This window comes from Malus domestica, chromosome 07, assembly GCF_042453785.1.
Source record: "Malus domestica chromosome 07, GDT2T_hap1".
Taxonomy (NCBI): domain Eukaryota; kingdom Viridiplantae; phylum Streptophyta; class Magnoliopsida; order Rosales; family Rosaceae; genus Malus; species Malus domestica.
Window position 1 is genome coordinate 24,009,361 of NC_091667.1, and position 27,286 is coordinate 24,036,646.

The window sequence follows — 27,286 nt, forward strand, 5'->3', positions numbered from 1 at the left end:
GGTTTGGGTCGAGTTCAATCTGACCCGTTAAGTTAACAGGTCATCCAAACTCGACCCATTAAGCTAATGGATCACCCGTTAACAATTATTATTATTATTATTTTACATAGAGTTTATTTTTTGTTGTTAAGATTTTACTGAAATTATTAAAATATCCTCAACTAACGGGTTGACCCAAAGTGATCCGTTAGTTAACGGGTTCACCTGTTAGCAACCCGACCCGTCAAGCATCCACCCAAATACTAATATTAACGGGTCGGGTACAAAATGTCAGGTCTGCTGTGAACAAGACCCATACATTTTGCATATTCCGTTTAAATATTACGTAACACAACTTTAGAACAACATTGGGGTGGTGGCGCAGTTGGCTTGCGCATAGGTCTCATAGTTTCTGAGTGATCCTGAGACACGAACATTTTAACTTCCAACTTCTAACAACATTTATCTTTCACAATTTTAAATGATATCTCAAAAGTTCGAATTTCAATATGATTTCTTTAACATCTCAACTTCTAACTTCTAACACTATCATGGTCTAACAGTATTTATCTTTTACATTTTAAGAAAATATCTCAAGAGTTCGAATCTCCGCTCCCCAAATGATTAAACAAAAAAAAAAAATATACCGTACTGAGATTCCAGTACCAGCCATAAATCATTACATCTGATCCGTAGAAACAGAAACATGTCAAACTCCATAGGCTATGCCAAATGTAAACATTTCATCACTGCAGAACATGGCTGGTACTCCCACATTTTATAGCAGCAATAAGCAACCACTAAGTCTGGCATTACTCTTTGTGTGACGCTCATCTAGCACCACTGCCCGTATAAACCTTCTTCCCAAGCAAAAACAAAGAACAATATCGCACCTAGAAGTAGAACCGTGTTGAAAAGGTATACTGATGGGGGACCTGTTAATGGGGGGGAAGTTTCCCCGGAAATGCAAGAACAGCTCATCCAATTGCCGGCGGTGGTTGCATTGTGTGTCTGCTTCAAACCCTTTTCTGTATTATTGCCTTGAACCGCCTCTGCGTCTTTGTTAGATTCTGTTATAAAGTTCCTCTTCGGGGGGAAATCAACAGCAGCTCGACGCTCTGCAGCTACTTTGGCCTGCAAAAATAAACCAGATTAAGTTGTGGAAATAGCCTCTCCAAAGAAACATTATTCATGTTCTCCGTGCTGCAGTTTGGGTTCTCTCACTCACCTTGCTTTGCTGCTGTTCTAATTCATTAGGTTTGCCTAGTGCTAAGAGGGCACTTGTTGGATATGTTCTTCTGCGTGTTCTCTCACTGTTATAGTATTCGTCGGAGGCTAACTGAATAGAGTTAATCTGAAGGCTAACTGCATCTACATCCACAGAGGAAGCACTCTTTAATTTTAAGGCATTAATGGGTCTTGATGCACGTCGCAGCCTGCTTGTTATTTGGTGTGTACCAGAATCTTCATCACTGATTGATTGAAGACGATCAGTCTGAGGTTTAGGTAACACATTGATAGAGGAAGCAGCCTGTCTTAAGGTCTGGTTACGAAGCATAGCACCTTCCTCTCTTCCGAAGTGGCTCGAACTAGCTTGTGGCACACCAAGCATTTGTAAACTCGGGCCCTAAAAAATAATAATAATCAGAAAATATGAGCAAGTTTCCAAAGTTGGGCGAAGTTCTAGCATTTGACCTGTGGAAACCATAACACATTGACAAAATTTGATTTTAAGATTCTATGGGAGAAAGATTTTTTACCTGTGCAGCTTGATGTTGTACTTCTGTGTCTGAGTCACTGCTCACTCCACAATCCTGTAAATACACCTTCCTAGGTGACTGTGGCAGAGTGGAGTCGTTAAAGACGTTATTGTGAGTTATTTCTTCACTGTAACCCTGATACGGGTCATCCCCAAAAAGTCCATTTACGAACTCTTCCAAATTTTCATCCATTCCATGGTAATCATTATTACCACGCGTATTTCCAAGCATAAGATCCAATTCCCTCTGAAAAATGTCCGGATTTGGTGGTGGCTGAGTACGTTCCTGCATAGTGAACAACAAACAAGCAAAGGTTTTGGATCTGTTTCTTTTGCTCCGTCTATATATATGAAGAAGTTTTAATCACCATTCGTGCTCGACATTCTCACCTCTTCAACATGCATATTACGTGCTGGTTGCAGTTGATTTTCAAAGTCAGGTGCATTGTTGTAATTACTAGATTCGCCTTCATCACCGGTTGCAACATCCGTGTTCTTACCTGATTTCTTCTTTACGTAACAGAGAACGAAATCCCTCTGCAAATAAGTTGGAAAACCAGTTATGTAATGAAGTAGCACCAACAGAAAATTAAACAAGGTTCCAAACCAAAAGCCACTAAACTTTGCAGAGTTACAGAAGAAGCCAATTTGGCTAGAAGCCGAATAGACTTGAGTTTCACAACCAAAACCCCTCCAGCCTCCGGTTTACAACTTGCCTCATACAATGCTGCAAATTGCACATCATATATCGATAACAATATTAACAAGAACCTGAAAATAGAAAGAGAATGATGACCTGATTAGCATTAGGAGTGATTTGAGGGATGGAAAACTCATGCATGACCCAGTTGGTAATTGGGGCATTACGACCGCGACCTTGGCGAAATGTCAGAATCCTCTTTTTACCGATAATTTTGTTGTCTCGAGCCTTGACTATTTTTTCCTTCCCGGTGCTCTTCCAGAAGCCTGTGGCCGTCGCCCTTTCAACTTCGTTTCTGCTGTTTTTTTTGTAAATTGGTCGGTTGTAGAAGTACCATTCATCATCCGACTTTATCAGTGAAATCTCTGCATAAAACACAACATTTGGATTAAACCAATTGCATACACATTTTTAGACTCATTCAAATGCAAACTAAAATGTATCAGTAAAAGTGAAGAGTGTTGAGTGCTGAAATCTCTGACCTTCGTAAAACGGTCACTCGAGATAAAAAAATAGTAACTTTATGAACTGGGATTGGTAATAAGTTACGTTTGGATTAAACCCAAATACCAATGGCAAATACAGATTATCAGACTCATCGGACTAAGAAAAATAATGAAAATTTAAGACCTGGGGCTTTGCAAATAATTACCAGGCAATTCCCTGGGCTCGTAGTTGCAGATATTGATTTCACGGATGGCGTCGCTGACGAGGGAATCCTTTCCCCGGAGCTTCAACTTCAAGTAATGGCTGATCAGCTCTTCTTCTGTGGGGTGGAATCGGTATCCCACTGGCAGTAACAGGCCTTCTACTTCTACTCTAGTGAAGCGGATTCCATTGGAAGCCATCCTCTTTCATGAAGGAGCAGGGGAATGCTGGCTGGGTTTTTGTAGGATTAAGAAAACAAGAGAAACAGTACGGAAATTGACTTGGTGTTGATCAAGTCTTCGTGGTTTTCAGCGGACGCTTTTTGCTTATGGAAGTAACTATTAAGCTTCGGCTTCTGCTTTTACATGGTGCGGTGGGGAATTTTTGTTGTCGTGACTTTTGGTGGGACCCCGGGGAATCCTACGTGTGGAACTGTTTGCCGTATGTATGGCTGGGTGGGTGTGCTTCCTCGGAGAGGACTGAAAAGCTACAGGGATCATGAGAAAATTTTGTATCGCCTTTTGTCAATCCAAGATTAAATGAGGGTAGGTGTAGGATAAAGAGTCGATAAGGTAGAACGAGAAAGTCTAATTGAGAAAATCGGTAGCATTCTCATGGAGTTATTTCCAATTAAAATAGATCTCCATATATTGTCACTGTAGACATCGAAATTTCGGTAAATAAATGTTGACCGATAAATCAAAGTGTCAACGCTCATGTATTACATAAATTTTACACGTAGCGTGTGACTCAATGAAAATTGAAATGAGTTGGAAAAGTCATCAAATAGGACACGTGTCAACACCTGGCAGAAACGACTTATTTCATCTGGGATATTATATTCAAAATTAGGCATTGGAAATTTCTATAAATAGAAGGCTAATTCATTCATAAGGGGGACCAATTCAGATTACACATTGAAGCTCTGAAGCTCTGAAACTCCGAAGCTCTCAAGCATCCAGGTTCCCGAAGAATCAAGAAAGCCTTCTTCGTTCTTCGTTCATCGCTCTTTCAAGATCAAGCCCCGACGGCCCTTGAAGAAAGCACCATCGTTCATCATCCGTTCATCCAAGATCAAGCCCAAACGGCCCTTTGGATCAACAAACGTCGACAAATCTACACATCCAACCGTTCTTCAAGATCAAGCCCAAAAGCCCTTGAAGATCCGTTCATCACTGTTCTTCAAAGATCAAACCCAAACACCCTTGAAGATCCGCTCATCACCGTTATTCAAGATCAAGCCTCAAACGGCCCTTGAAGAAACATTCATCCTCAAGATCAAGCCCCAACGGCTCCTTGAAGATCCGCTCAAATCCAACTTCAAAGATTAAGCCCACGGCCCTTTGAAGAAACTTCCAACTGTTCATCCAAGATCAAGCCTCGACGCCCCTTGGATCAACAAAATATCCACAAATCAACACCTTACGGAGATCGAATCAGAGGATCAAATTTGAGAGAGATTGTAACCCAAAATCATCAAATACAAATATTTGTTTGTGCGCGTTGTTCTTGTCTCTTTCGTTTCAGGAATTTTCCGTGTTCACAAATTGGCACGCCCAGTGGGACAATCTCTACCTCTCATCTCTTCCTCCGTTCAAGGAATATAAGTACACTTCCAAAATCAATGACATCAAGGAAGGCTCAAGCTGTTCCCATAACCGGCGCAAAGAACAAAGACGCCCTCGTCGCAAGTGGTGTCACGTTGGGTATCACGACTCGAAGCATGGCAAAAGCTACTTCTGCCGCCTCTTTCACCTCTGCATCAACTCTGCCAAGGGAACAAAAGCACCCAAGGCACGAGCCTTTGATCACCTTAGCCTCACTAAGGGCACCAAGGGGGGAAAGCCCAAGGAAATACTCCGAATCCATGCTCTCCGATGCCGATTCAAGCGACAGTTCAGCCATGCAAGTCATGACCATTGGAGCAACTTCAATCGATGAGCAGCTAGCTCAAATGAATGAAGCAATCGCAAGGCTAACCCGAACTGTGGAAGAAAAAGACTTGCAAATTGCAGCATTAGTCAACCGACTGGAGGCGCAGGATGGCGATAAACCCGACCCAGAGGATGATCCACTAAAGGGAGGAGCTGGCGGAGACGAAGAACCCCCAGTGAAGAAAATCGATGGGAAACCGGAGCCAGACCAAGCAGCGGCACTCATGGGATCTCTTTCTATCCAGCAGCTGCAGGAGATGATCACCAACACCATCAAGGCACAGTACGAAGGGAGCTCACATACCTCCTTGTTCTACTCGAAGCCCTATTCCAAGAAAATTGATGCCCTAAGGATGCCAAGGGGTTATCAACCACCAAAGTTCATGCAGTTTGATGGAAAAGGAAACCCAAAGCAGCACGTTGCACATTTCGTCGAAACTTGCAACAACGCGGGGACGGAGGGAGACTACCTCGCCAAGCAGTTTGTGCGCTCACTGAAAGGAAACGCCTTTGAGTGGTACACAGACCTAGAACCTGAGACCATCAACAGCTGGGAGCAATTAGAGCGGGAATTCCTCAACCGCTTCTATAGCACCCGCCGCACTGTGAGCATGCTAGAGCTAACAAGCACAAAGCAGTGGAAGGACGAGCCAGTCATTGACTACATCAACAGATGGCGCACTCTAAGCCTCGACTGCAAAGACAGGCTCTCGGAAACCTCTTCAATCGAGATGTGCATCCAAGGCATGCAATGGGGTTTGCAATACATCCTTCAAGGCATTAAACCACGGACCTTCGAGGAATTGGCCACCCGCGCCCATGACATGGAGTTGAGCATCGCTCATCATGGGAAGAAGGAACCGATCGCCGACTACAAGAATGACAAAGTTCTTGAGACAAAGGTGGAGAAGGCTGCATGGAAACCCACCAAGGAAGCAATGACGGTCAACACAGCTCCCGTCAAGATCTCCACACGAGGCAAGGCGATTCAAACCGAAGCTTTTCGTGATCAAGAGATGCGTAGACGCACTTTGAAGGAGCTTGAGGAGAAGACTTATCCATTCCTCGACTCTGATGTGGTTGCCATGTTAGAAGACTTGCTGGAAAAGAAGGTGATCGGCTTGCCTGAGTGTAGACGGCCAGAAGAGATGAATCGCACCGACAGTCCAAGGTACTGTAAATTCCACCGCTTCATCAGTCATCCGACAGAAAAGTGCTTCGTGCTGAAAGATCTCATCATGAAGCTGGCTCAAAAAGGAGTCATCGAGCTAGATCTTGACGATGTGGTGGAGTCAAACTATACCACCTCTACTTTTGGCTCTTCCGACTCAAAGTTTTCACCTCAACCGCTGGGGGCATCCTCCAAGACAAGCAAAGTTGAAGGATGGACTCAAGTCACTCCTAAGAAATTGCACAAGAAGCATACGTCTCCTCCACATGTCCGCCAATTGGAAAGGGGGCAAAGCAGCTTTTGTCAACCTTCAAAGCAACATGAACGTGTTGAAGATGATGAAATTTTGACACATAGATCGTCCATCCCCATCACGATGCGCAATTTCTTTCCTGAAGACTTCTTCAATCACTCGGTCAAGGCTCCTTGTTATGAAGATTGCGAGGAACGACTCTCTCAAATCGCTTGACGAACTAATGCTCCTTGTTCGCACGAGCCTAAACTGCATGAACCAAAGCTCCTTGTTCGCACGAGCCTAAACTGCACGAACCAACGCTCCTAGTCTGCACGAGCATAAAAGGCAACACCAACACTCCTTGTCTGCATGAGCATAAAAGGCAACACCAACGCTCCTTGTCCGCACGAGCTTAAAAGGCGACAACAATTACTCCTTGCCTGCATGAGTTGAAACTGCAAATGGCACCAAAAGAAAATACAAAAAAATATCTATGTATTTGAACTACGTTACGACCTGATCTCTTCTTTGGAGGGGTACATAGGCAGCTTGAATATTCAAAATTTGAGTTCAGTCACACCAAAATAAGGAATAAAGATTTTATTAAAAGTTTGATGCTATTACAATTTCTTTGTACAAAAAAAAAAAAAAAATAAGAGAGAAAAAGAGATACATGTTTTATGTATTTACAAAAAAAAAAAAAAAAATGTTTTTGTATTAAAAAAAAAAAAAATATATATATATATATATAAAGGGCCTCAAAAGAAGCCCCTGTCCAAAACCAGATCAAATTAGGCCCAGCTCCCGTAGCCTACTATCTGCCAAAATTCTTCAAAGCTCTCAAGCCACTCCCACCTCCTCACGGGCCCAACTCAGCACTCGGCTCTTCAAACCCAGAAGACATCAAGAAGGGCAGTCTTGTGGTGGTTCTGGTGCACCCATACTCCGTCCTTGGCGGCTGCGAAGGCCTGTTGAGAGGAATAGCAGCTGGGGTGGCAGACAGAGGTGCCCCAATTGCAGGCTCCGCAGTAGATCAGATAGAACAAGTCGTGGAGCATAGTGGCTCGTGAAGCACCAAAAAACATACAACGACATCGGGGAGGAGGAGAGGAGGTTCGAGATCTTAAGGACAACTTGAAGTTCATCGACGAGTATAACGCACTGGACCATCCGTACAAGGTCGGTCTGAATGCTTTCGCTGACCTGATCAACCAGGAGTACCGTGCCAAGTTTTTGGGCACCAGGAGTGACCCTAAGCGCAGGGTCATGAAAACCAAGAACCCGAGCCTGAGGTACGCTTTTCGCGCCGGCGAGACGTTGCCGGAATCTGTGGATTAGAGACTCAAGGGTGCCGTCAATCCCATAAAAAATCAAGGAAGTTGCGGGAGTTGCTGGGCTTTTTCAACAGTGGCAGCAGTGGAGGGCATAAACCAAATAGTGACCGAAGAATTGGTGTCTCTCTCTCAGAGCAAGAGCTCGTCGACTGTGACACGTCCTACAACGCCGGATGCAATGGCGGTCTCATGGACTACGCCTTCGAGTTCATTATCCTAAACGGCGGCATTGACACTGAATCCGACTACCCTTATCAAAGCCCAAAGGAATCATCACCTCCGGAGCCCAAATCTATGAAAAGGAGCAGCCCAAAAGACCCTTCTTTCCCAAAGCTCTCCATCAGAGCCTCCTCCTCCGACTCCAACCCGGCGAACCCAACTCCTTTGGCCAATTCACTGCCTCCATCAGACATCAAATTGTGGTCGTCTACTGCCGTTTCTTCCAGAGGGTTCGACATGCCGGTGAGTCTTTGTCTGTTTACACAATGAAGGAACTACAGAAAGCCAACTGGAAGAGCATCTGGATCCAGATTCGAAACCGCCAAAGCACGGAATCAAAAGCAATGAAGATTTCCCGCAGGAGAACGGGGGGCACTGCAATTAATCTTCACTCATTCCTTCCACCGTCGCTCGACTCGGACGCCATTGCAGACACCATAAAGTCCTTTTTTTCCCAACAATTGCGGAGAAGACGATCACTTTCCCTGGTTCGGGGTGGAGTGCTCGGATGGAAAAGTGGTCATCCTGAATTTAAGAGATATTTTCGTCTTAGTAGAACGTTGGCCCATGATTTAGGATTTCTTGGTTCCATATCTCCTGAACTCCACCAATTGAAGATGCTTTTGGAATGCCAGGTAGATCAGGATCAACGACTGACAGTTGTCGCTTTCTGAACGAGCAGATCTATCAGCTGGAAGCTCAGGAGGCTCAGTCTCTGATGCCAAACCAAGTGCCTCTTCCTCTGGAGCGTCAACTGCCAAGGTATCAACTGACAAGTACCGAAATTCTGCTGTTGTAGCTGGTGTTATAACTACTACTGCTTCTCTCGGTTGGTCTCCCAAAGCTAGTCGAAAGAAGGAAGAAGTGCAAGACTGAGGTTGTGACTTGGGTTGGTGCTGCAGGATCCATGCTTTCCATCTTCTCCATCCTCATCCTCCTTCAATCCAGATACATAATGCTGCAAGGCCCCTTCCCATTTTTGTTGCCAATGTTGTCACTAGTTTTACGCTTGTGCTTGAGTTCAACAAGAGCAAGCTGCAGAACTTGTACTAAAAAAGGGATGGGTGCTCCAAATGTTCAGGAAGCTCCACCGCAAAAAAAAAAAAAAAAAAAAAAAACTATCTCTGCACATCCGTGGTGGTCCCTGCCAAGCTCAGCCTGCTCTCCGCCATCACCTTCTCCGACTGCATTGCGCAAACCTCCAGCGAGTCGAACATGGTCCAGTAGTAGTGCAGCGCCTTCGTAAACCGGTCCAAAAAGTTGGGTTTTGTTATGGTCCGCTTCCTGCTCCACTAACCACCCCTCGTACGTCAACATCACTTCATCGTCGGTCCTCCAGCTACCTGACGACTTGCTGTGCTCGGTGGCTGGGCTCAATGACAGTGCAAGGATGACAGGCAGTGCAATGGTGTGCAGCAGGCAGTGCAATGGTGCAGCGACGGCGGTGCAGCAAGGACAGCAGAACGTGAGCAACCCGGTTCGATACATCTTCTTCTTCCTCTCTACCGTCGGTTTGGTTGAAAGTTATGGCCCTTCTACTATGCGATGAAGTGGGAGAAGGCAGCAATTCTTTTATAAAGCCACAAGAGGCAAAGTGGAATACCCGTGCTTTCCACTTTGCTTCTCCGTCGAAGAATCATTCTTCTGGGTTCTCAAGAATAAAAAATAAAAAAAATAAAAAATAAAAAGAAAGAAAAAGAAAAATATATAAAAAGAGTGATGGTGCATCTAGCACCATGTGAAAGAAAAGAAAGAAAAAAATATATAAAAAGAGTGATGGTGCATCTGGCACCATGAGAAAGAAAGAAGAGAAATAAAAAAATATATATATAAAGAGGAATGGTGCATCTGGCACCACGTGAAAAAAAAAGAGGGAATGGTGGATCACACCATGTGAAAAAAGAGAGGGAATGGTGCATCTGGCACCAAACAAAAAAAAATAGAAAAAAAAGAGAGGGAATGGTGGATCAGTCCACGTGAAAATATATATATATGTATATATACATAAAAAAATATAAAAAAATATAAAAAAAACAAAACAAAACAAATGCATTGAGAGAAATAAAATCTATTTTTATTTATTTCTCTGGAAAAATTACATAAAATTGCATTCTACAAAAAAAAAAAAATACAAATGTGCAAGCAGCAAACATAAGGGGCCTTCATTGATCAGATGGCGCCTTATCACTCGGCGGAACTCCGGGAAGAAGAGGAGCCGGAGGTTGATCATTTGGAGCTTCACTACGCGGTACAGCCCCAGAAGACGAAGGCAAATGTTGTTGGAACAAACCCACAAACCTCTGATGATCAAGTAAAATCTGACCATCAGATTCCTGCATCTGGTCAATCTTCCTCTTCATGTTTGTCGCATAGCTATGTGCGAGCTTATGCAACTGTTTATTCTCCTGCTTGAGCCCTCTAATCTCCTGTTTGAGACTCATCACTTCAGCCGCCAATGATTCAACTTGACGGGTTCGAGCAAATAGGCGTTGGGCCATATTAGACACAGAACCTGCACACTGCACACTGAGAGCCAGAGAATCCTTAACAGTCAACTCATCAGACCGTTTGGAAAGTAGTCTGTTATCTCTGGGAATGACAAGGTTCCGGGCCACCACCGCAGCGGTCATATCATTCTTCACCACTGAATCCCCAACGGTAAGAGGACCAGTGGGAGATATGAAGGATGGGCGCCATATGTTGTCTGGAGAAGAAGGGACTGCCTCTTCACTAAGATTCAAGTCAAAACGACGATCGGAGGGGCCAGACATTTTCAAAGGTGTTAAAGAAAGAAGAGATCAGACAAATCAAGCTCTTAGAAGTACAAGAGGGGAGTTTTCACAAGCGAAAATTCAAGTGTGCTTTGAAACGAACTGCATGCCTCTATAAAAAATCAGCACTCGACGGGATTTCAGAGATCGAAGAGGCGAGCTCAGAATTCGAAGAGGCCATTCAAAAATCGAAGAGGCAAGCTCAGAAATCGGAGAAGCATCTTGCTTTTCCAGACGCGTCGGCACCCGTCACACGCAAACTCAGCTTTGCGAAAATCACGGGCAATTTGTCGAAGCGCCGATCCCAGATATCGAAGAGGCGCCAGTCTTTTTCAGCCACGTCAACACCCATCACACGCAAACTCAGCTTTGCGGAAATCACGGATAATTTGTCGAAGCGCCGATCCCAGTTATCGAAGAGGCGCCAGTCTTTTTCAGCCGCGTCAACACCTGTCACATGCACACTCAGCTTGGCGGAAATTACGGACAATTTGTCGAAGATTTATGATAAAGAAGGAAGCACGTGAAGCCATATAGATCAATCACGCATTGGTTGCCGACACGAGTGAAAGAATAGTACCTCTACAGGTATCAAAGAACTTCCTATAATTGTCTACCTTCGCCTTCCATAACAAGGGAGACATACAGAGTCTTTCTTCATCTCCAAAGATGCTTTCTCAACGAAGCCTCTCGAGTCATTCAGTGTTCCTTATTCCTTAGGGTACCTCTGCAAGCCAATGACTCCAAAGCAAAATTATCTCATATCACCAGGGTAGAAAGCAAGAGTATCTCATATCATGTGTTCTCCCTGTCATTTCCTTTGTCCTTGTTCTTACCTACAAAGACAAGGATAAAGAAAACAATATGCCGGAACTTCCACTCAAACTCGGGTAAGGAACCAACTGCTTGGAACCCTTCCCTGATTGCCTACCTAGCACTGCTCTCGAGTACTCGTTTCCCACTGCTGCTGTACTTCCAAAGAAGCTACCACATCTGCCTGAAGAACAGATAAGGCAAGTGAAAATGATACCTTGCAGCATGTGGAGACAAGGTGCAGAAGGAACAAGCAGAGAAGAATGCGGTCTGCACAGTCAACTCAGCAGAAGGAGTCCGAACTGAGGAACTCGAGAAGCTGCCACATCTGCCTGAAGAAACAAGCAGAGAAGAATGCAGCATGCACAGTCAACTCAGCAGAAAGAGTCTGAGATGAAGAACTCGAGAAGATGCCGCATCTGCCTGAGACGGTGAACTTGTTTTGACCCTCAAATTCTTGGGTCGACTTACTAGGCGTTGTGGGCTGCACGTGCCGATTCACCACCCTTGAATCAAATCCTTAAAGACCAAGTCACCAATTGGAAGAGGAGCCCATCAATCTCGAAGATCATACCGTTGACCAAACTACTCAGGTGTGAATTAGAAAGATTGAACAAAGCAACAAGTCGTCACCTTCACCTCGTGCCTGCTTGCCGTGTGTTCGAGTCAGCCTTCAAGAATCAAGCCTCAACGGCCCTTGAAGAAGCTTCCAGCCAAATTCAAAATCAAGCCTCGACGGCCCTGGAAGAAATCACAAGTCCGATTCAAGATTAAGTGTCTACCACCCTTGAATCAAAACCTAGTTCAAGAATAAGCTGTGGAAAATCAACAATTGGAGGAATCTAGAAAATCCTTCAACCCAGTTCAAGATCAAAGCTGTGGAAAGTCAACAAAGCGCAACAAAATATGTGCCGATTCACCCACTACCAAAGCCAAAGATCATCTACCACATGAAGTTCCTTGTGGTTCAATTTCAACCTTCAAAATCAAGCCTCGACGGCCCTTGAAGAAATTTCAAACAACAATTCAAGATCAAGCCTCAACAGCCCTTGAATCGACATCTACAGTAAGGGACTTCAAAACGCATCTCCTACACGTGACAAGCACATGTATACGACGCGCCTTGAAGTGGGGGCATTTGTAGACATCGAAATTTCGGTAAATAAATGTTGACCGATAAATCAAAGTGTCAACGCTCATGTATTACATAAATTTTACACGTAGCGTGTGACTCAATGAAAATTGAAATGAGTTGGAAAAGTCATCAAATAGGACACGTGTCAACACCTGGCAGAAACGACTTATTTCATCTGGGATATTATATTCAAAATTAGGCATTGGAAATTTCTATAAATAGAAGGCTAATTCATTCATAAGGGGGACCAATTTAGATTACACATTGAAGCTCTGAAGCTCTGAAACTCCGAAGCTCTCAAGCATCCAGGTTCCCGAAGAATCAAGAAAGCCTTCTTCGTTCTTCGTTCATCGCTCTTTCAAGATCAAGCCCCGACGGCCCTTGAAGAAAGCACCATCGTTCATCATCCGTTCATCCAAGATCAAGCCCCAACGGCCATTTGGATCAACAAACGTCGACAAATCCACACATCCAACCGTTCTTCAAGATCAAGCCCAAAAGCCCTTGAAGATCCGTTCATCACTGTTCTTCAAAGATCAAACCCAAACACCCTTGAAGATCCGCTCATCACCGTTATTCAAGATCAAGCCTCAAACGGCCCTTGAAGAAACATTCATCCTCAAGATCAAGCCCCAACGGCTCCTTGAAGATCCGCTCAAATCCAACTTCAAAGATTAAGCCCACGGCCCTTTGAAGAAACTTCCAACTGTTCATCCAAGATCAAGCCTCGACGCCCCTTGGATCAACAAAATATCCACAAATCAACACCTTACGGAGATCGAATCAGAGGATCAAATTTGAGAGAGATTGTAACCCAAAATCATCAAATACAAATATTTGTTTGTGCGCGTTGTTCTTGTCTCTTTCGTTTCAGGAATTTTCCGTGTTCACAGTCACTTCTCATATTTATTTATGAAAATTTTGTGTTTGCTTAAGAAATACTAGATACATAACTTTAGAGAGTATTTCTTAAGGTATAAGTTGTTGGAAATTCTTTGGTTGTAACATGAGATTCGTCTCAATATATTTATCTCACTAATTACTTAATTCACTTAAGCGTGGTTACTCTTACTTGCAATAATCTTTCTAATAGTTTAGCTTGATTTAGTTTATAGATTCCAAAACAAATTGCGAGTCTCAAGAAGTTGTTTTACGACGGTAGTAAACGAGAGATTTGTTAATGTGTGTTTAAAATACAAAATGAATATAACATATCATTATACTATTAGAGAAACACTTGAAATAGATTTTGTCTCATCAAAAGACATAAGATGAATCACTCGTTAATAAAAATAACATCGATTGACGAGGCTACCCTTTGATTTGATTGTGTGAGTCCACCGTTTCCTCTCATCCCATGTCCCTTGTAATAAAGGTTTTCTTGTTGATCAAGTACTTGTTTGAACTTGGAGCAAATGTTTCCACTTCTTGGGTAGAGATTATGACTACCTCAGTTTCTTGTTGATCAAGTACTTCTTTGAGCAATGTTCCATCGACTGGCAGAACCAATCTATAAAAGCATAGAACTTGTAGCTAATGGGGCCGTAGCTCATGATTACTTTGTGACTTCATCTCTCATTCCAATGCTACAACTTACAACCAGGTAAATATTGTTTGATAAACCCCATGATCAAAATTTTGTTCCAATAGAATCGCTAAATGAGCAGACAATTGTTTACGCATGATTCTTTTAGACGCATTAAAATAAGAGGTGTGCTATCCACACCTCATTTTATTTCTCATACCCCTCTTGATAATTTCTGTCCTTTGATCTTCTTTAATTTATCCAATCCGACGGCTGAAAATTAAAAATATGTGTGAGATGTAAAATGGGGTGTGTGGATATCACACCCCTAAAATAATATATAAGTTGTTTTAGGCTTAACATTTGAGACTTGAAAAGCCCACCAAAGGATGAGAAAATCAAGACATAGGGCCTCCAAGCCAGCAAAAGGAATTTAGATAATAGAGTGCCACCACGAGAAAGAAAGACAACTGCCTTCAACAACTGCATGTAGCCCCGTCTACCGACAAGAAGAGAGGTGCATAGAACTTAAAGCACTTTCTGACCGCTCAAGCCAGTTGGCAGGCTTGACAATTTTCTAGCATGGAGCTTCATGACAGGTACGTCCAGACGTCAACTTCGAACCATGTGTTGGCCATCGACGAGAAAAGAAATATATGAAGAAATATAAATGTTGTCAAGCTTAGCGCTCAGTCCTTAATTCTCGTCTAGTTTGTTCACAAAAAACAAAAGGACGAGATAAAAACGGATGTGTAGAAATCATCCCTAATTACTAATTTAGCATGCTTATCTTCTCAATTTTAGATTCTTTTTTATGTGTACCAACCATGTATCTTCTCAAATTTAGATTCTGTTTTTATCTTCTCAATTTGGAATGATTGTGAGCCCACTTGACAGGGCTTGCAATTGCAAAGCAACAAGAAGTGAGACGAATCCATACAAATCAATAACTGATCATATATCATCAAGTAGGATCTTGAAAATCCAGTCGTTTTAGGTAAAAAGCATTCCACATTACAGCAACTGGAGACCCACACACATGATCCTCTCCCCTCCTTCCTCAAAAGATAAAAAATAATTTGGCCAAGGCTAGTGAGAAACAGTTAAAAGAATGAAGAATATCAACCAGAAAATACTTTCCAACCCTATATTGCTCTGTTCTTTCTTTTTCTCAAACACAAGTAGTACCACAGAAGGGACCTTTCCTCTGTTGGCTATACACATTTCCTACAGATTCTACAAATCCTTTCCGTGTGCGTCGTTAAGTGAGGTTTATGACTTACAACACCACATCCTTTCTGGTGAAAGTACAACCGAGAGTCGAGCGTGATCGGAGAGAGTATAATCTTCGGGCCATATTCCCTTCTCCACCTCACGGGGATATAGAACTGCATTCTTCACATTGAATCCCAGGGAGTCCTGCATGCCTCGTTTGGACTCCTCTCTACTACCGTTGAGACTTTCCTTATCCTCTGACGCTGTTGAACTCCAAATTCTATTCTGCAATGCCAAGGGTTTTAGACACGTGATTTTAATCTTGTAGTACTTTGGAAGGACTATTACATGACGGCAATGCTAATGTAATTTCAAAAGGAAAATAAACGAAATTATTATGGATGTAATGTACCTTAAATTCTTCGTAATCAAGAACACCATTTGCATCGGCGTCTGCCTGGATCCAGAGATCCCTTGTCTCCTGGAAACCTAGTCCCGCAGGATGACCAATTAAATTAACCTGCAATATACCTATATGAGCAAGTCTGATCTTTCCATTTGAACTTTATACAGCTTAATAGCTAATAGAACCAACCTGTTGTAGTGCTTCACAGAAAGCTGAGGACGTAATAAAATCACCATGACTATCACCCTTCAGAAAGGCAAATGCATCATTTTCAGCCATCGAAGCTTTTCGAAGCTGGCGCTGAAAACCCCAAAAGGAAAAAGGATGTTATAGGATTGCATGTAGAAACTGTCTAGAGCTTGCATGCCCTATAATATAAAGGATCCAAGCATCTTTTCAAAAGTTTTGAACAAAGCTTTCTGTGCACAATATATCTGATGAACTACGATTCTTGCCCTCTGTGGCAAGGTATCAGATAGTAGGTAGAGAAAAATTGAACGGATGAGTATTAATGACAATAATATAGAATACGTAAACCAAATTGCTTACCCGTAATATTCCAAAAACAGCTTCGCACCAACTAGTCTTGAGTGGTTTTCGTGACTTATTGGGATTACAAAGCCAAATGAAGTCAACACCGCAGATGTTTCCCCTATGATTGCGGTGGCTAACCCACTATAGGATAGAAAATACAAATATTCCGTTAATAAAGATGATGAGCATTGTATAGATGGGCCCTGTGGCAGCCAGTAAATCACTGATTTCAGAATTGAAATCCAGAAAACACCAACCTTGTGAGCATCCGCATCGGTATATTGATGAGCAGTATCATATGTTGATTCAAAACCCTGTGATCTAAGGAATTTGTACACATGGCCTTGCTTACTTCCATTCCAGTCACTGCATCGAGAATAACAAAAAAAGAAATACAAATATAAGAACTACCATCCTACACAAAAGAATACAACCAGAGAAAGCCTACCATTTATTAAAATTCCATTGTTTGTGAAGGCGGCCTTCAAAAGGATTTACCAGTTAGGATAGCTAGCACCTTCAAAAGGCAGGAGACTCACCCACAGAGTACGATAGGCATCGGGTTTAGCATCTTTTCATTCTGATATGACTCCACAAATTGCAAAATTTTGTAAACCTATTAAAAAATTTCCAGAAATGGGTTAAAGTGATTGCTAGTGGAGCTTGTTCAAATAAGTTGACAATTATTTGCCAAAGTTGATAACTTGTTTGGAAACTCTGAATACCTGATGCAATCGTACTATAGAGAGACTGGAATCATGAGGAAACAACAAATGAGTATTCACAATTAGCATTTCTTGTTGAACGTTTCCTCTCTGGTTTTGTGAAAATGGGGTAGCTAACTGAACATGTAATAGCTGAGCAACACGGTCTCCAAAATCATTAAAATGCAACTCTCGGTAGTTTCGAACACTAAAACAGTCCCTCCTCACAGCAGTCAGCAAACCTGTATAGAGAAAATACAATAAGTCAAGCCATAGAGCATGGAATAGACTTAAAAGGCTCATTTTAATCATGACAACACTCGCAAAACAAGAAATGAGTTGATATCAAACTTGAGGACCATTCTAAGACACAACGTCTTTGGAAACGCTAGCCGATATATGAAGAACTAGTGGAAGAACTCTACAATAACTTAGACTGCTAAATTGTACTGGGAAAAGATAAAAAAGAAAGGCCAATTCAACTGCAAAGTGTTGTGACAAAGCACTCCAATGCATGAAACATGAACCCATGTGTGCAGAATAATGTACATTCTTTTCTCAGAACTTTCAAGTTGTTCAGCATCTGACTTATATTGCAGTTGTGAACTTGGAATTAACATATGAATGTGAGTTTAAAAAACCGCACATTTTTCCCATGAAGCAATGCAATAATGAGATTTAACTAAACTCGAATGATGCCAGATAAGTCTAATGTGCAATGCAATAATGAGATTTAACTAAACTCGAATCCAGATAAGTCTAATGTATTAAAATCGATATTAAGGGGAATAGATTCAAGATAGCAATATACCATCTCCCCGGTTGTTAGTTCGGGCGAGCTTAAAGGTAGTATAGCCTGCTTCACCAAGCCTGTCCAGGTACATATTCACAAATTCTTCATTTCCAACCCAGAACTCCTAATATTGCAAAAAATGGGTTAGTGTCAGCACATAAGCACATATAGTTGGAAAGGACCATGACCCTTAAAACCTCATACAAGTGCAATTTGTTCTCATATACAACAAGGGGTATTTCGTTTGAGGTCCAAAAAAGCAAAAGGGTAATCAAATATCACCTGCAGACAAATAATGGCAGATGATTCACAGAGCAACCAATCCAAAATCCTCTGGTTCCTGGCCACCCAAAACGCCCCGTAGTCGCTCTCTCTAAGGCTTTGATTCTGTTTCACACACACCACAAAGAAACTGAGAAAACAAACTCAGATAAACTAAGTCCGTTTGATAACCACTTCGTTTTGAGAGTACAAACGGCTCTAAAAACGAAATAGTTATCAAACAAAGTGACTCTAAAAACGAAATAATTATCAAATCACAGACAAACGCAAATGGGATAGAATAGGACCTGTTGATCGAGTCTTTTGTAGATTGGAGCCAAAATATTGAAAGTCGTGCACGAGACTAAGCAAGGCCCTGCCAAAGTCTCTGGCTTTGGCTCTGCTATCGACGGCAACGAAATGCAGCCGCCGCTGTAGCTCCTTGAAAGACTCTCACTTTCTCTGCGATTAATCTTTGCCACATTAGAACCCGCCCCTAAACCCTGCAAAGTCTCAAAATTTTCAGTACCCATTATCCAATAAACGATTTCCTGAGTACCCATTTTCTCAGAAACCAAATCCATGGAAGAAAAACAGAAGGAATCTAGAAAGAGAAAGAAGAGAGAGATACCATGCTAAAAATCCTTGCCACTGTAACTGTTTCTGATACAAAAGTTGCTAAATTTCGAGTAGTTCTGATTAACAAGATGAAACGAGTGATGGGTTTGCTTCCAATTTTGCAATAACTTTCAAGTTATTAGAAGTTGTGGAGATTGAAGAGCAATGTGGTTGGATTTTTTGATGAACTGCGTTACTTATAGCAAAATGCGGGCATGAAAAATAAAGGTTGGAACTTTAATTTTGTCGTCCGCGTTGGAAGATAGAAGTGAAAGGAATTGGAAGCTTGTGTGGTGGGGACCATACCGAAGGTTCTGCTTCTATCTTAACCAAGAATATTGAGGCTGTCCAGCTAGACCTTGTGCTGTAATTGCAATCTTAAAATATGAAGGAATTGAAGAAGATCCTTCTGACCCATTAACCTGGACCGTTGAATTTTAATTCAACGGTTACAATTATTATAAATGTCTTCCTCAATCTTCTCACTTTAAATAATCAAATCAACCATTTGGCAATTGCAATTTGCAAGCGTGTGTCCTACTCCTACTCCAACTAGCATAAAGTGGCACAGATTCTTACAATTTTAGATGCAACTGTGACGGTGTAAACCAAATTCAATAGCAATTCCACTTAGAAAATGATTTTTGCACATTCATATTCTTTTTTATGTACGAATAATTGTATTTTTCTGTTAGATTTTTTAAGGTGTGTGAGGAAATTAATTTTCTTTAGTTTATGTCATCTTGTAATGATTTGAGCATTAGGGTTAATCATTAAGTGCAATTTGAGTTCAACCACCTATACATTATATGTTTCACTTGCATCACAGACCAAAATTAGCCTCCGAATTTTGTGGCTTGAAACCTAGCGCTGCAACTACCACTGAGTAGTCCAGTAGTTGGTGACGAATTCCAGGCCTGTATTTCACACGGCACGTCCTAAGTTCGATTCCTATCGCTAGTGAATCGCACGATGATGATCAAGAGGAGGTTGAAATGCCCATATGAGTCTTCTCGAATCCCGAAAGGGTAAACTGCCATTACGAAGCTACCAGGTATCCTTTTGGTAAAAACAAAAAAAAAAAAAAACAACCCTAGCACTGCTCTTTGACACATTAGCAAATCCATGTTAGGCCCTAATTTATCCACATTACGCCCTGTGTATCTTTTGGTAAAAAACAAAAACAAAAAAAAGCCCTAGCGCTGCTCTTTGACACATCAGCGAATCCACGTTAGGCCCTAATTTATCCACGTTACAACCTGTGTATCAATATGGCTCACCCTGTCAATTGTTTTTTTTTATGCTCACTTTAAACATGATTATCATGAAAGCAAGACATTAATACCTTAAAAACAAAAATAAGAAGTCAAGTAAAGTGGTATAGCTTACCCTTAAAATAAAATTTCCTGAATCTACCATTAGTCACGCAATTTAATTTCAACTTTCTTTCAACCTTGATGGGTAAGAATTTATTAAATAAACCCAAATAGTACTATGTCACATGAAATGAACCCAAACACGGGGCCGAAAGAAAAAAGAGAAATAATGATTTGTCACAAAAATCTTGTACCGAAAGCCGAAACATGTGTACGTACTGGACTACTACTAGTTGCACCTTAAACGCGCAAAAAACATGACAAGACACCGCGTCGGTGACGTCTGTGCATTTGTCGGTCCATCATCATTGATAACCCTTTTATTTTTATTTTTCTTTTATTTTTCATTTTTCTTGGGAGGGGACGTTTTATATTTTAGGGTTTTGTTAAACCACTTGGATTATTATCCTGCTTGGATGTCATTCTCATCTCCTTCTATTTGTGCGGTATCAGTTAAGTCACGTCAATATTTTATATTAATTTTTTTTATAAAGATAATAAGACAAAAAATAATAAGAATATAAAATGTTGACATGACTTAATCGTAACCGCACAAATAGAAAGAGATGGGAATGACATCCAAACAGAAGTGCAGACAATCTGCCTCCTATATACTCCCCAACCCTAAGCCAGGTGTCTCAAAGTGCATTACATTACAAAAAAAAAAAATTATTTTGAAATATAGGGTCAAAACTAATAATTAGTGGTATGTTTGATTATTTCTGTATTTACAATAATGTTATTGTAAACTAATTTATCCACAAGATAATAGTATTATATGGAACAATTTCCTGAGAAAATAGTATTGCGAAAACAATATAATAAAATTGCAATGGATGTGTTTAAGGTAACAGTCATCCAATTAACGTCTAGCCGTTTATAAAACTAAAAAAGCACCTATATTGCTTAGGTCATAACTTTTATTTCGACAAAAAATAGATAACTTTCATTTTATATTTTATTTTATCGAAAAACTGTAAGTGACTTGTTGAATACTTAGATGAACACTCATTATATCCTTATTCCCCATGTTTTATATGTTTAATACTTTATATCTATATGTCACTTTATTTTACAATTTATGAATTCCATACAATTATGTATTTGTTAAAGTTTTAAGTAGACATTTATTTATGTTATATAATAAATTTAGCTGAAACTGAAAAAAAATCGCATAAATCCTTCTAGACATCTAGGTACTAGACCTCCTCCAAGTTCCCGACTAACGGTTTTTTAAAGTTTAAGCAACCTTGCTTACTACTTCTTTAGAGGAATATTTTTGCTTTAAAACAATAATTTCAAATTTCAATGGGCAGTTCGAGTAAATCGATATTTTCAACTATAAAGTCAGGTTAAACCGTTCAAGTCTTCAAGAAAACGTCTATATATCACTTTCATCATATTTACTTACTGTAAATATGATTGCACACGGACTGGCTACTTTATGAGGCCGAAAGAAAAAAGAGAAATAATGATTTGTCAAAAAAAATCTTGTACCGAAAGACGAAGCATGCGTAAGTACTGGACTACTACTTATTGCACCTTAAACATGAGTACCTAACAGTTATGATCAAGGTTTGAAATGCCGATATTATCGACGATATTTTGCTGATAATATCGATTTTTTGAGTTACCGATATTTTAATACTTATCCACTGAGTTTTCGTCAAAATATCGCGATATTATCGACAAATGAACTCGGCGGCCTCCTTGTGCTCGGCGCCGGTCTTGAACTTGGCAAGATAACGGTGGTAATCGCCCTTCATCTTGAGATAAAAGACCTTGGAATCGCCGCCGATGGCGGAGGGGATGAGCCTGGAGTCGAGGAGCTTGAGAATGTTGTTGCAGATGTTGGAGAGCTAGGTCTCGATCTTGGATTGGTAGTCACGGATCGTGGCAACGTGGTCCTCGTTGTCGCGACTCTCCTCCTTTTGCTCAATGGAGGAGATGATGCGCCAGGAGGCACGGCAGGCACCGATGACGTTCTTGTAGGCGACGGAGAGGAGGTTGCGCTCCTCGACGGTGAGCTCCTCTTTATAGGCGGAGGCGGAAACCTTCTCGACGAACTCGACCATCTCCTCGTAACGCTCGGCTTGCTCGGCCAGCTTGGCCATGTAGACGTTCTCTTCGCAGGGGGAGGGGGTGGTTGCCGCCATTGTTGTTAGGGTTCGGAGGTCGATGGAGGGGTTGGATCTGGAGATCTGAAAGGGATTGTGTGATTTTTGGTAGGGGAAGGAGAAGAGAGAGGTTTGAGGTTCGAGGGGAAATGGGGGTGTTATTTTTGGGAGTAGTGGAGCGATAATTGCGTTGGGAGGAGGGGAGATGTGGGCCGTTGGATTTGTACCGGCCTTGTTCCCCAATTGGACGGTGTGGAAGTAGCAGCTGGCAAAGCACCTTTTTTTTGTTAAATTTTAATTTTTTATTTTATTTTATAAATCCTTGTGGTAATAATAAATATCGATATTATCGGTGATTCGTTTTTGTGAGAGGACGATATTTTCACTCTTATCCACTTAATTACGCGAGATGAAACCCAAAAATACTTGAAAAATGCTGAAAAGTCTCAATCTTGCGCATAAAGGGATTCGAACCCCTCCCTTCTTATAAAGTGTAAAATATTGTACTAATTCATTATATATAAATGATTATGGTGTGTTTAAACTTCTTTCATTAATTACTATATATTTTCTACAATCACAATGTTTGCTAGCTCGCTATATAATCAACTTAAATCAGTTAAATCCATCATGCAATGCATTTCCTTCCAATTTTTTTGTGATAAACCAATAGATAATTGACTAAACAAACATCGTGCAAAGTTTCAATAAAAATTTCCAAGTTTTTCTTACAATTTCCGTGGTTTCCATATTATTTTTATCGATATCGATAATATCCCAATATTTCCATCGATATTTCCGTGTTTTTGGACTACCGATATTTCCGATATCATCGATATTTTATACCTTGGTTATGATCATACTTCTTTTTTTTATGGGGTATAATATCCACACACCTATTTTTACTTCTCACACATCCTTTTAATTTTTGGTCGTCGGATTGAATGAATTGAAGAAGATTAACAGATATAAATTAACAAAGGATGTGTGAGAAGTAAAAAGGGTGTGTGGATAGCACACCCCTTTTTTATAAGAGTTATGATCATACTTTTATATAGTTTACTAATTTTCCTAATAATGTCATTCATTGGTTAAAACTTGTCATCAATAAGTTAAAAATCCCTCGAAGGTCTTTCTTTATACTTTGTTTGTAGTCACAAATATCAATTTCATGTGAAAATTCCAATAAGAAAATTATTTTAAAAATGCAGGGAGATAGGGTAAGGGGAAGATTTTTTCTGTGTCTTCCGTAGGAATGAGGTGGTCTGGTATTCTGTTCTTAGAATTTTTTGCATTAGAGATGCTCTAAGAGCACCTCCACCCCAAAAAATCAAGGTTGGAGCCAGCGGGTAGGTGCACTCAGCCATTCAACAAGAAATCAGGGTTGGGGCCCCCGGGTAGGTGCACTTATTAGCCATTTTGAAGTGATGTGGCTCTTCCTGAGCGGTTGGATTTCCATCGGCTATATTTCTAGGACATTGGATTTTCAATGGTAAAAAAAATTTGAAATCCAACCCCAACGTCTAGATGACATGGAAACTTTTGGACTGTTCCGATCAATGGTCTAGATTTTTTGGCCTAAAAAAATCTGAAAATTTTCAATTGTTAATAATACGTGTCACAATCTAGGCTGTTCGATTACAATTCTTTTGTAATCCAACTGTCCATACTAATTAAATTATTAAAAATATATATTAAAAAAAAAGTTTACACTTTTTACCTGTAAATACCTAAACATTCTCTTCCACCTTACACCATATTCAATATTTTCAAATACTTTCAACTAATCTCAAAGTTTTCATATGCTTTTGTTTGCAAAAAAATGGCTAATGATGCAAGTTTGAATTGGTCAATCATTGAATATGTTACGTTATGTGAATGTTGAGGTCAAGCTACTCATGATCTGATTATGGGGCATGAGCAGAAGTTGTGAGAACTTTGGAAGATTGTTTGTACCTTGTTTTATGAGAAGTTGGGTGCTAGAAAAACAAATCAAGCTCTTCAAAGTTGGTGGAAAATGCTCAACCAATCGTTCACTAGTTGAAGAAACACCCTCGCTAAAGCTTGTTATAATCTTCAAAGTGGCAAAAATTCATTAGATTAGTTGACAATATTGTATTTATTTATTTGTATTACCCCCAAATTGACATTAATTAGTTTGAATACAACTTATTTTCTCCCTTTTTTATAGGCACTTCAAACACAAGCTTGGTACAATATGGCCAACAAGAACTAGGGATGTCAATTCTAACTGTTAAACCAGATAACCATGGATAACCACTCGAATGGAACAAATTTGGGTATGAAAATTCGAGTATATTTTGGATATGGGAAAAAACCGTGAATACTATTTGGTTATCGTTTTGGATGGTTATAGAGGTCCCAATCCGTATCAGTACCCGAATCCAACCCGAATAACATATAATATAGTAGTATAATTTTGTATATATGTGTGTGTGCATGTTCATTATTCACCGAATCTGTTATCTTGACAATACAAAAGTTGTATTGTGTGAGTTGCAATTTGTAGGAAAGTTCAAAAGTTTTGAATTAAAATCAATGAGAATACAATGATGCTTATGAAAGATATCAAAGATCAGCCAACATTATCAATATTTTAAATTCAATCTTTTAATTTTTATACTCCACAAGATCCATTCATTAAATCATTTTATATATCAAATGTTTAATATCTACTACATTATAATGCGTTAATTAAACGAATATATTTTTTGTATTGACGAAGATGGATATAACCGTTAACCTATGAGAATCCGATACTTGGTGGGTATGGTTATGGATAACCCTCGATGGTTAATTCACAATTATGGATGTAGTTAATTTTCGTGGTTATGGGGATGGATATATATTTTCGTTCCCCAAACTGAACCGTTGCCATCCCTAGCAAGAATAAATCATTCAACCACGATGAATGTAGGAATGTTGTCAAAGAGTGTCCCAAATACAAAAGTATGTCAATCAGTCCAAAAGTTATCATGAACGACACCCCTCCACACTCTACGCCAGGAGAAGACTCACCTGTTTAGGAAGGTGACACATTTGAAGTGTCAGAATCGACCAGTGAAGAAGTGCCGGAACAAACCTGTCATTCGCTTAGGCCTCAAGGTAAGAAGGCTGTAAAGAAAAAAGGGAGATTGTGATTATACAAAATATATGGAAGAACTTAATCTCGGCAAGGTGAAGTGAGTTTGGCATGGTATGTGGCCAGAATTGAGGCTAAAGCTGTCGCTACTGAGAGACAAAAGAGCTACTTAGGCAAGAAAGAGAGATGCTTAGAGAAGAAAGAAGGGGAGAAAGATTGTGAAATTATGAACAAGCCTATAGAACGAATGTCTTCGAATTCTAAATATTTTTGGAAAACGGAAAAAACGGACGTAATGCGGATGAGGCGTGCAAGAGAAGAGGGACAAAGTGGAGATGGTCTCGAGCACCACAAATTCATTAGGTGATTTGTAGGGAATTTGTTGTAAAATCGAAGCCCATTATTTACTGTTCACTTTGGGTTGTAATTCGGTATTTATCCAATTTGGTATGTTATTAAAACTAAGAAAATCGTTAAAAAATCCTATCCGAAATTTAGGAATACAATAATCTTTTATTATTTTATAAAAAAAATATTCTAAACCAATAGCATGCTATTCAGTTTAAAGATGAAAATGCACTTGGACAGTTATAGTTCACTAAACACAATAATTACCTTGCTCAATAGCCTTAACAGTAATCGCTTGGGCCATTTGATAGGGGTAAAGGTGCTCTAAGGATTACCTTATTTATTGTGTTGAAAAACAAAATCCAATATAAGGAAATACGTCTACTTTTAACAAAGAACAAAAATCCAACAACAAAAAAAGAAAATGAATAAAAAAGAATAATTCAAATGTCATCAATAATTTATTGTGGCCAGTGGCCATTGTCTGAGAAACTGTGGTCACTTATTGTAGCATCGTTCGATCTTAATTTACGGTAGGTGATCATGTAACTTTTATGTTTTGTATTTTTTCCTATATCGTTGAATTAAGATCAAATGGTACTTAAAACGAGATTCTATAAGTATAATCCAAAATTTGCAACATTTCACCACTCATATAATACCATAGCTTCTTCAACTATTTCAAAGCCGCATTCGTCAGCATTAGGGATGGGCAAATACCCATTGGTTATGGGTAACCGTGGTTATCCGCCTATTTAAATTTGACGATTATGGTTATGGGTAACCGTTTAGATAAATAAACAGTTATGGGTATAACCGTTTACCCGTGAAATTTAAATGGGCAATTATGTGTATTATCCGTGGTTATAAACGGGTACCCATTTAACCATTTATTTTAATATATGTAAAACTTAAAAAAAAAAATTAGTTTATAGCTAAGTTTAGTATCCCGAAACTTATTTGGCTATAAAGGGCCATAATATATATGCTTCACTTGAGAGAAAAAAATAGTTAATAGAACATGCCAATATTTAATATATGTGATTGAATGTGCTAAAGCATTAGAGTATTCGACAGTTTTGTTTTGGAGTCTTTTGGAGCTTTGGCCAATTCAAGATAATGATTACTTTGAGCTTTTAGAAACATGTCATTGTCGGCTGATGCGTACCTATATATATGTGTGTGAGTATATATTTAATTGGCCTCGGGTTTTCAATAAGTATTTGACCCAAAATTTAGAAATCAATTAAATGGCTTGGATCTATGAACATATGTTTCTAAATAAAAATCCAAATATTTATCAAATTAGCTTATTAGCAGACTGATGTGTACGTTCAATGAAAACTATAAGCATTGACAAAGCACTTGCAACTATGACATCATGTCACTCATGCTAGGAATTGGACTTAACGCGATCGTGACTAGCGACCTTCACTACATATGAATATAAGTGTGTGACGATTATGTGAAACAACCTTATATTCTAGCAACATATTCATGCAAGCCAATTAAGTGTCGACCCCTAATTAACAAACACAAATAAGTTATTACTCGCACAGTTAAGCCAATTGCAATTATGAAGACTTTC

At 40.1% G+C, this 27,286-nt stretch overlaps 2 protein-coding genes and 1 pseudogene across 2 annotated transcripts; all 3 read right to left on the reverse strand.

Annotated features, from left to right (window-relative positions):
* Positions 1-531: 531 nt before the first annotated feature.
* LOC108170703 (NAC domain-containing protein 68-like) lies at positions 532-3,443 on the reverse strand. Its single transcript, XM_029105782.2, has 6 exons — positions 3,091-3,443; positions 2,535-2,803; positions 2,129-2,275; positions 1,740-2,024; positions 1,208-1,606; positions 532-1,113 (listed from the first exon to the last, which is right to left on the reverse strand). Exons 1-6 carry the CDS (start codon positions 3,284-3,286, stop codon positions 814-816), a joined length of 1,596 nt encoding a protein of 531 aa, XP_028961615.2. The 5' UTR covers positions 3,287-3,443; the 3' UTR covers positions 532-813.
* Positions 3,444-15,160: 11,717 nt separating this feature from the next.
* LOC103439466 (uncharacterized calcium-binding protein At1g02270-like) lies at positions 15,161-19,114 on the reverse strand. The gene is made up of 11 exons (XM_008378030.4): positions 18,768-19,114; positions 18,445-18,639; positions 18,158-18,262; positions 17,894-17,999; positions 17,104-17,324; positions 16,918-16,994; positions 16,636-16,744; positions 16,394-16,519; positions 16,034-16,144; positions 15,851-15,958; positions 15,161-15,723 (listed from the first exon to the last, which is right to left on the reverse strand). Exons 1-11 carry the CDS (start codon positions 18,768-18,770, stop codon positions 15,496-15,498), a joined length of 1,389 nt encoding a protein of 462 aa, XP_008376252.3. The 5' UTR covers positions 18,771-19,114; the 3' UTR covers positions 15,161-15,495.
* A 2,472-nt stretch (positions 19,115-21,586) lies between these two features.
* Positions 21,587-22,787, reverse strand: LOC103439468 (14-3-3-like protein; annotated as a pseudogene).
* Between the last annotated feature and the right edge of the window lie 4,499 nt (positions 22,788-27,286).

Excerpts from the sequence above, each read along its gene's own strand:
- LOC108170703 (XM_029105782.2), bottom strand. The coding sequence starts at position 3,286 with ATGGCTTCCAATGGAATCCGCTTCACTAGAGTAGAAGTAGAAGGCCTG. Across the intron at positions 2,804-3,090 it reads CGAGCCCAGGGAATTGCCTG|AGATTTCACTGATAAAGTCG; the intron begins GTAATTATTTGC and ends TGTTTTATGCAG. Across the intron at positions 1,114-1,207 it reads TAGAACAGCAGCAAAGCAAG|GCCAAAGTAGCTGCAGAGCG; the intron begins GTGAGTGAGAGA and ends TTATTTTTGCAG.
- LOC103439466 (XM_008378030.4), bottom strand. Across the intron at positions 18,263-18,444 it reads ACAAAAGACTCGATCAACAG|AATCAAAGCCTTAGAGAGAG; the intron begins GTCCTATTCTAT and ends TGTGTGAAACAG. Across the intron at positions 15,724-15,850 it reads TTGATTACGAAGAATTTAAG|AATAGAATTTGGAGTTCAAC; the intron begins GTACATTACATC and ends TTGGCATTGCAG.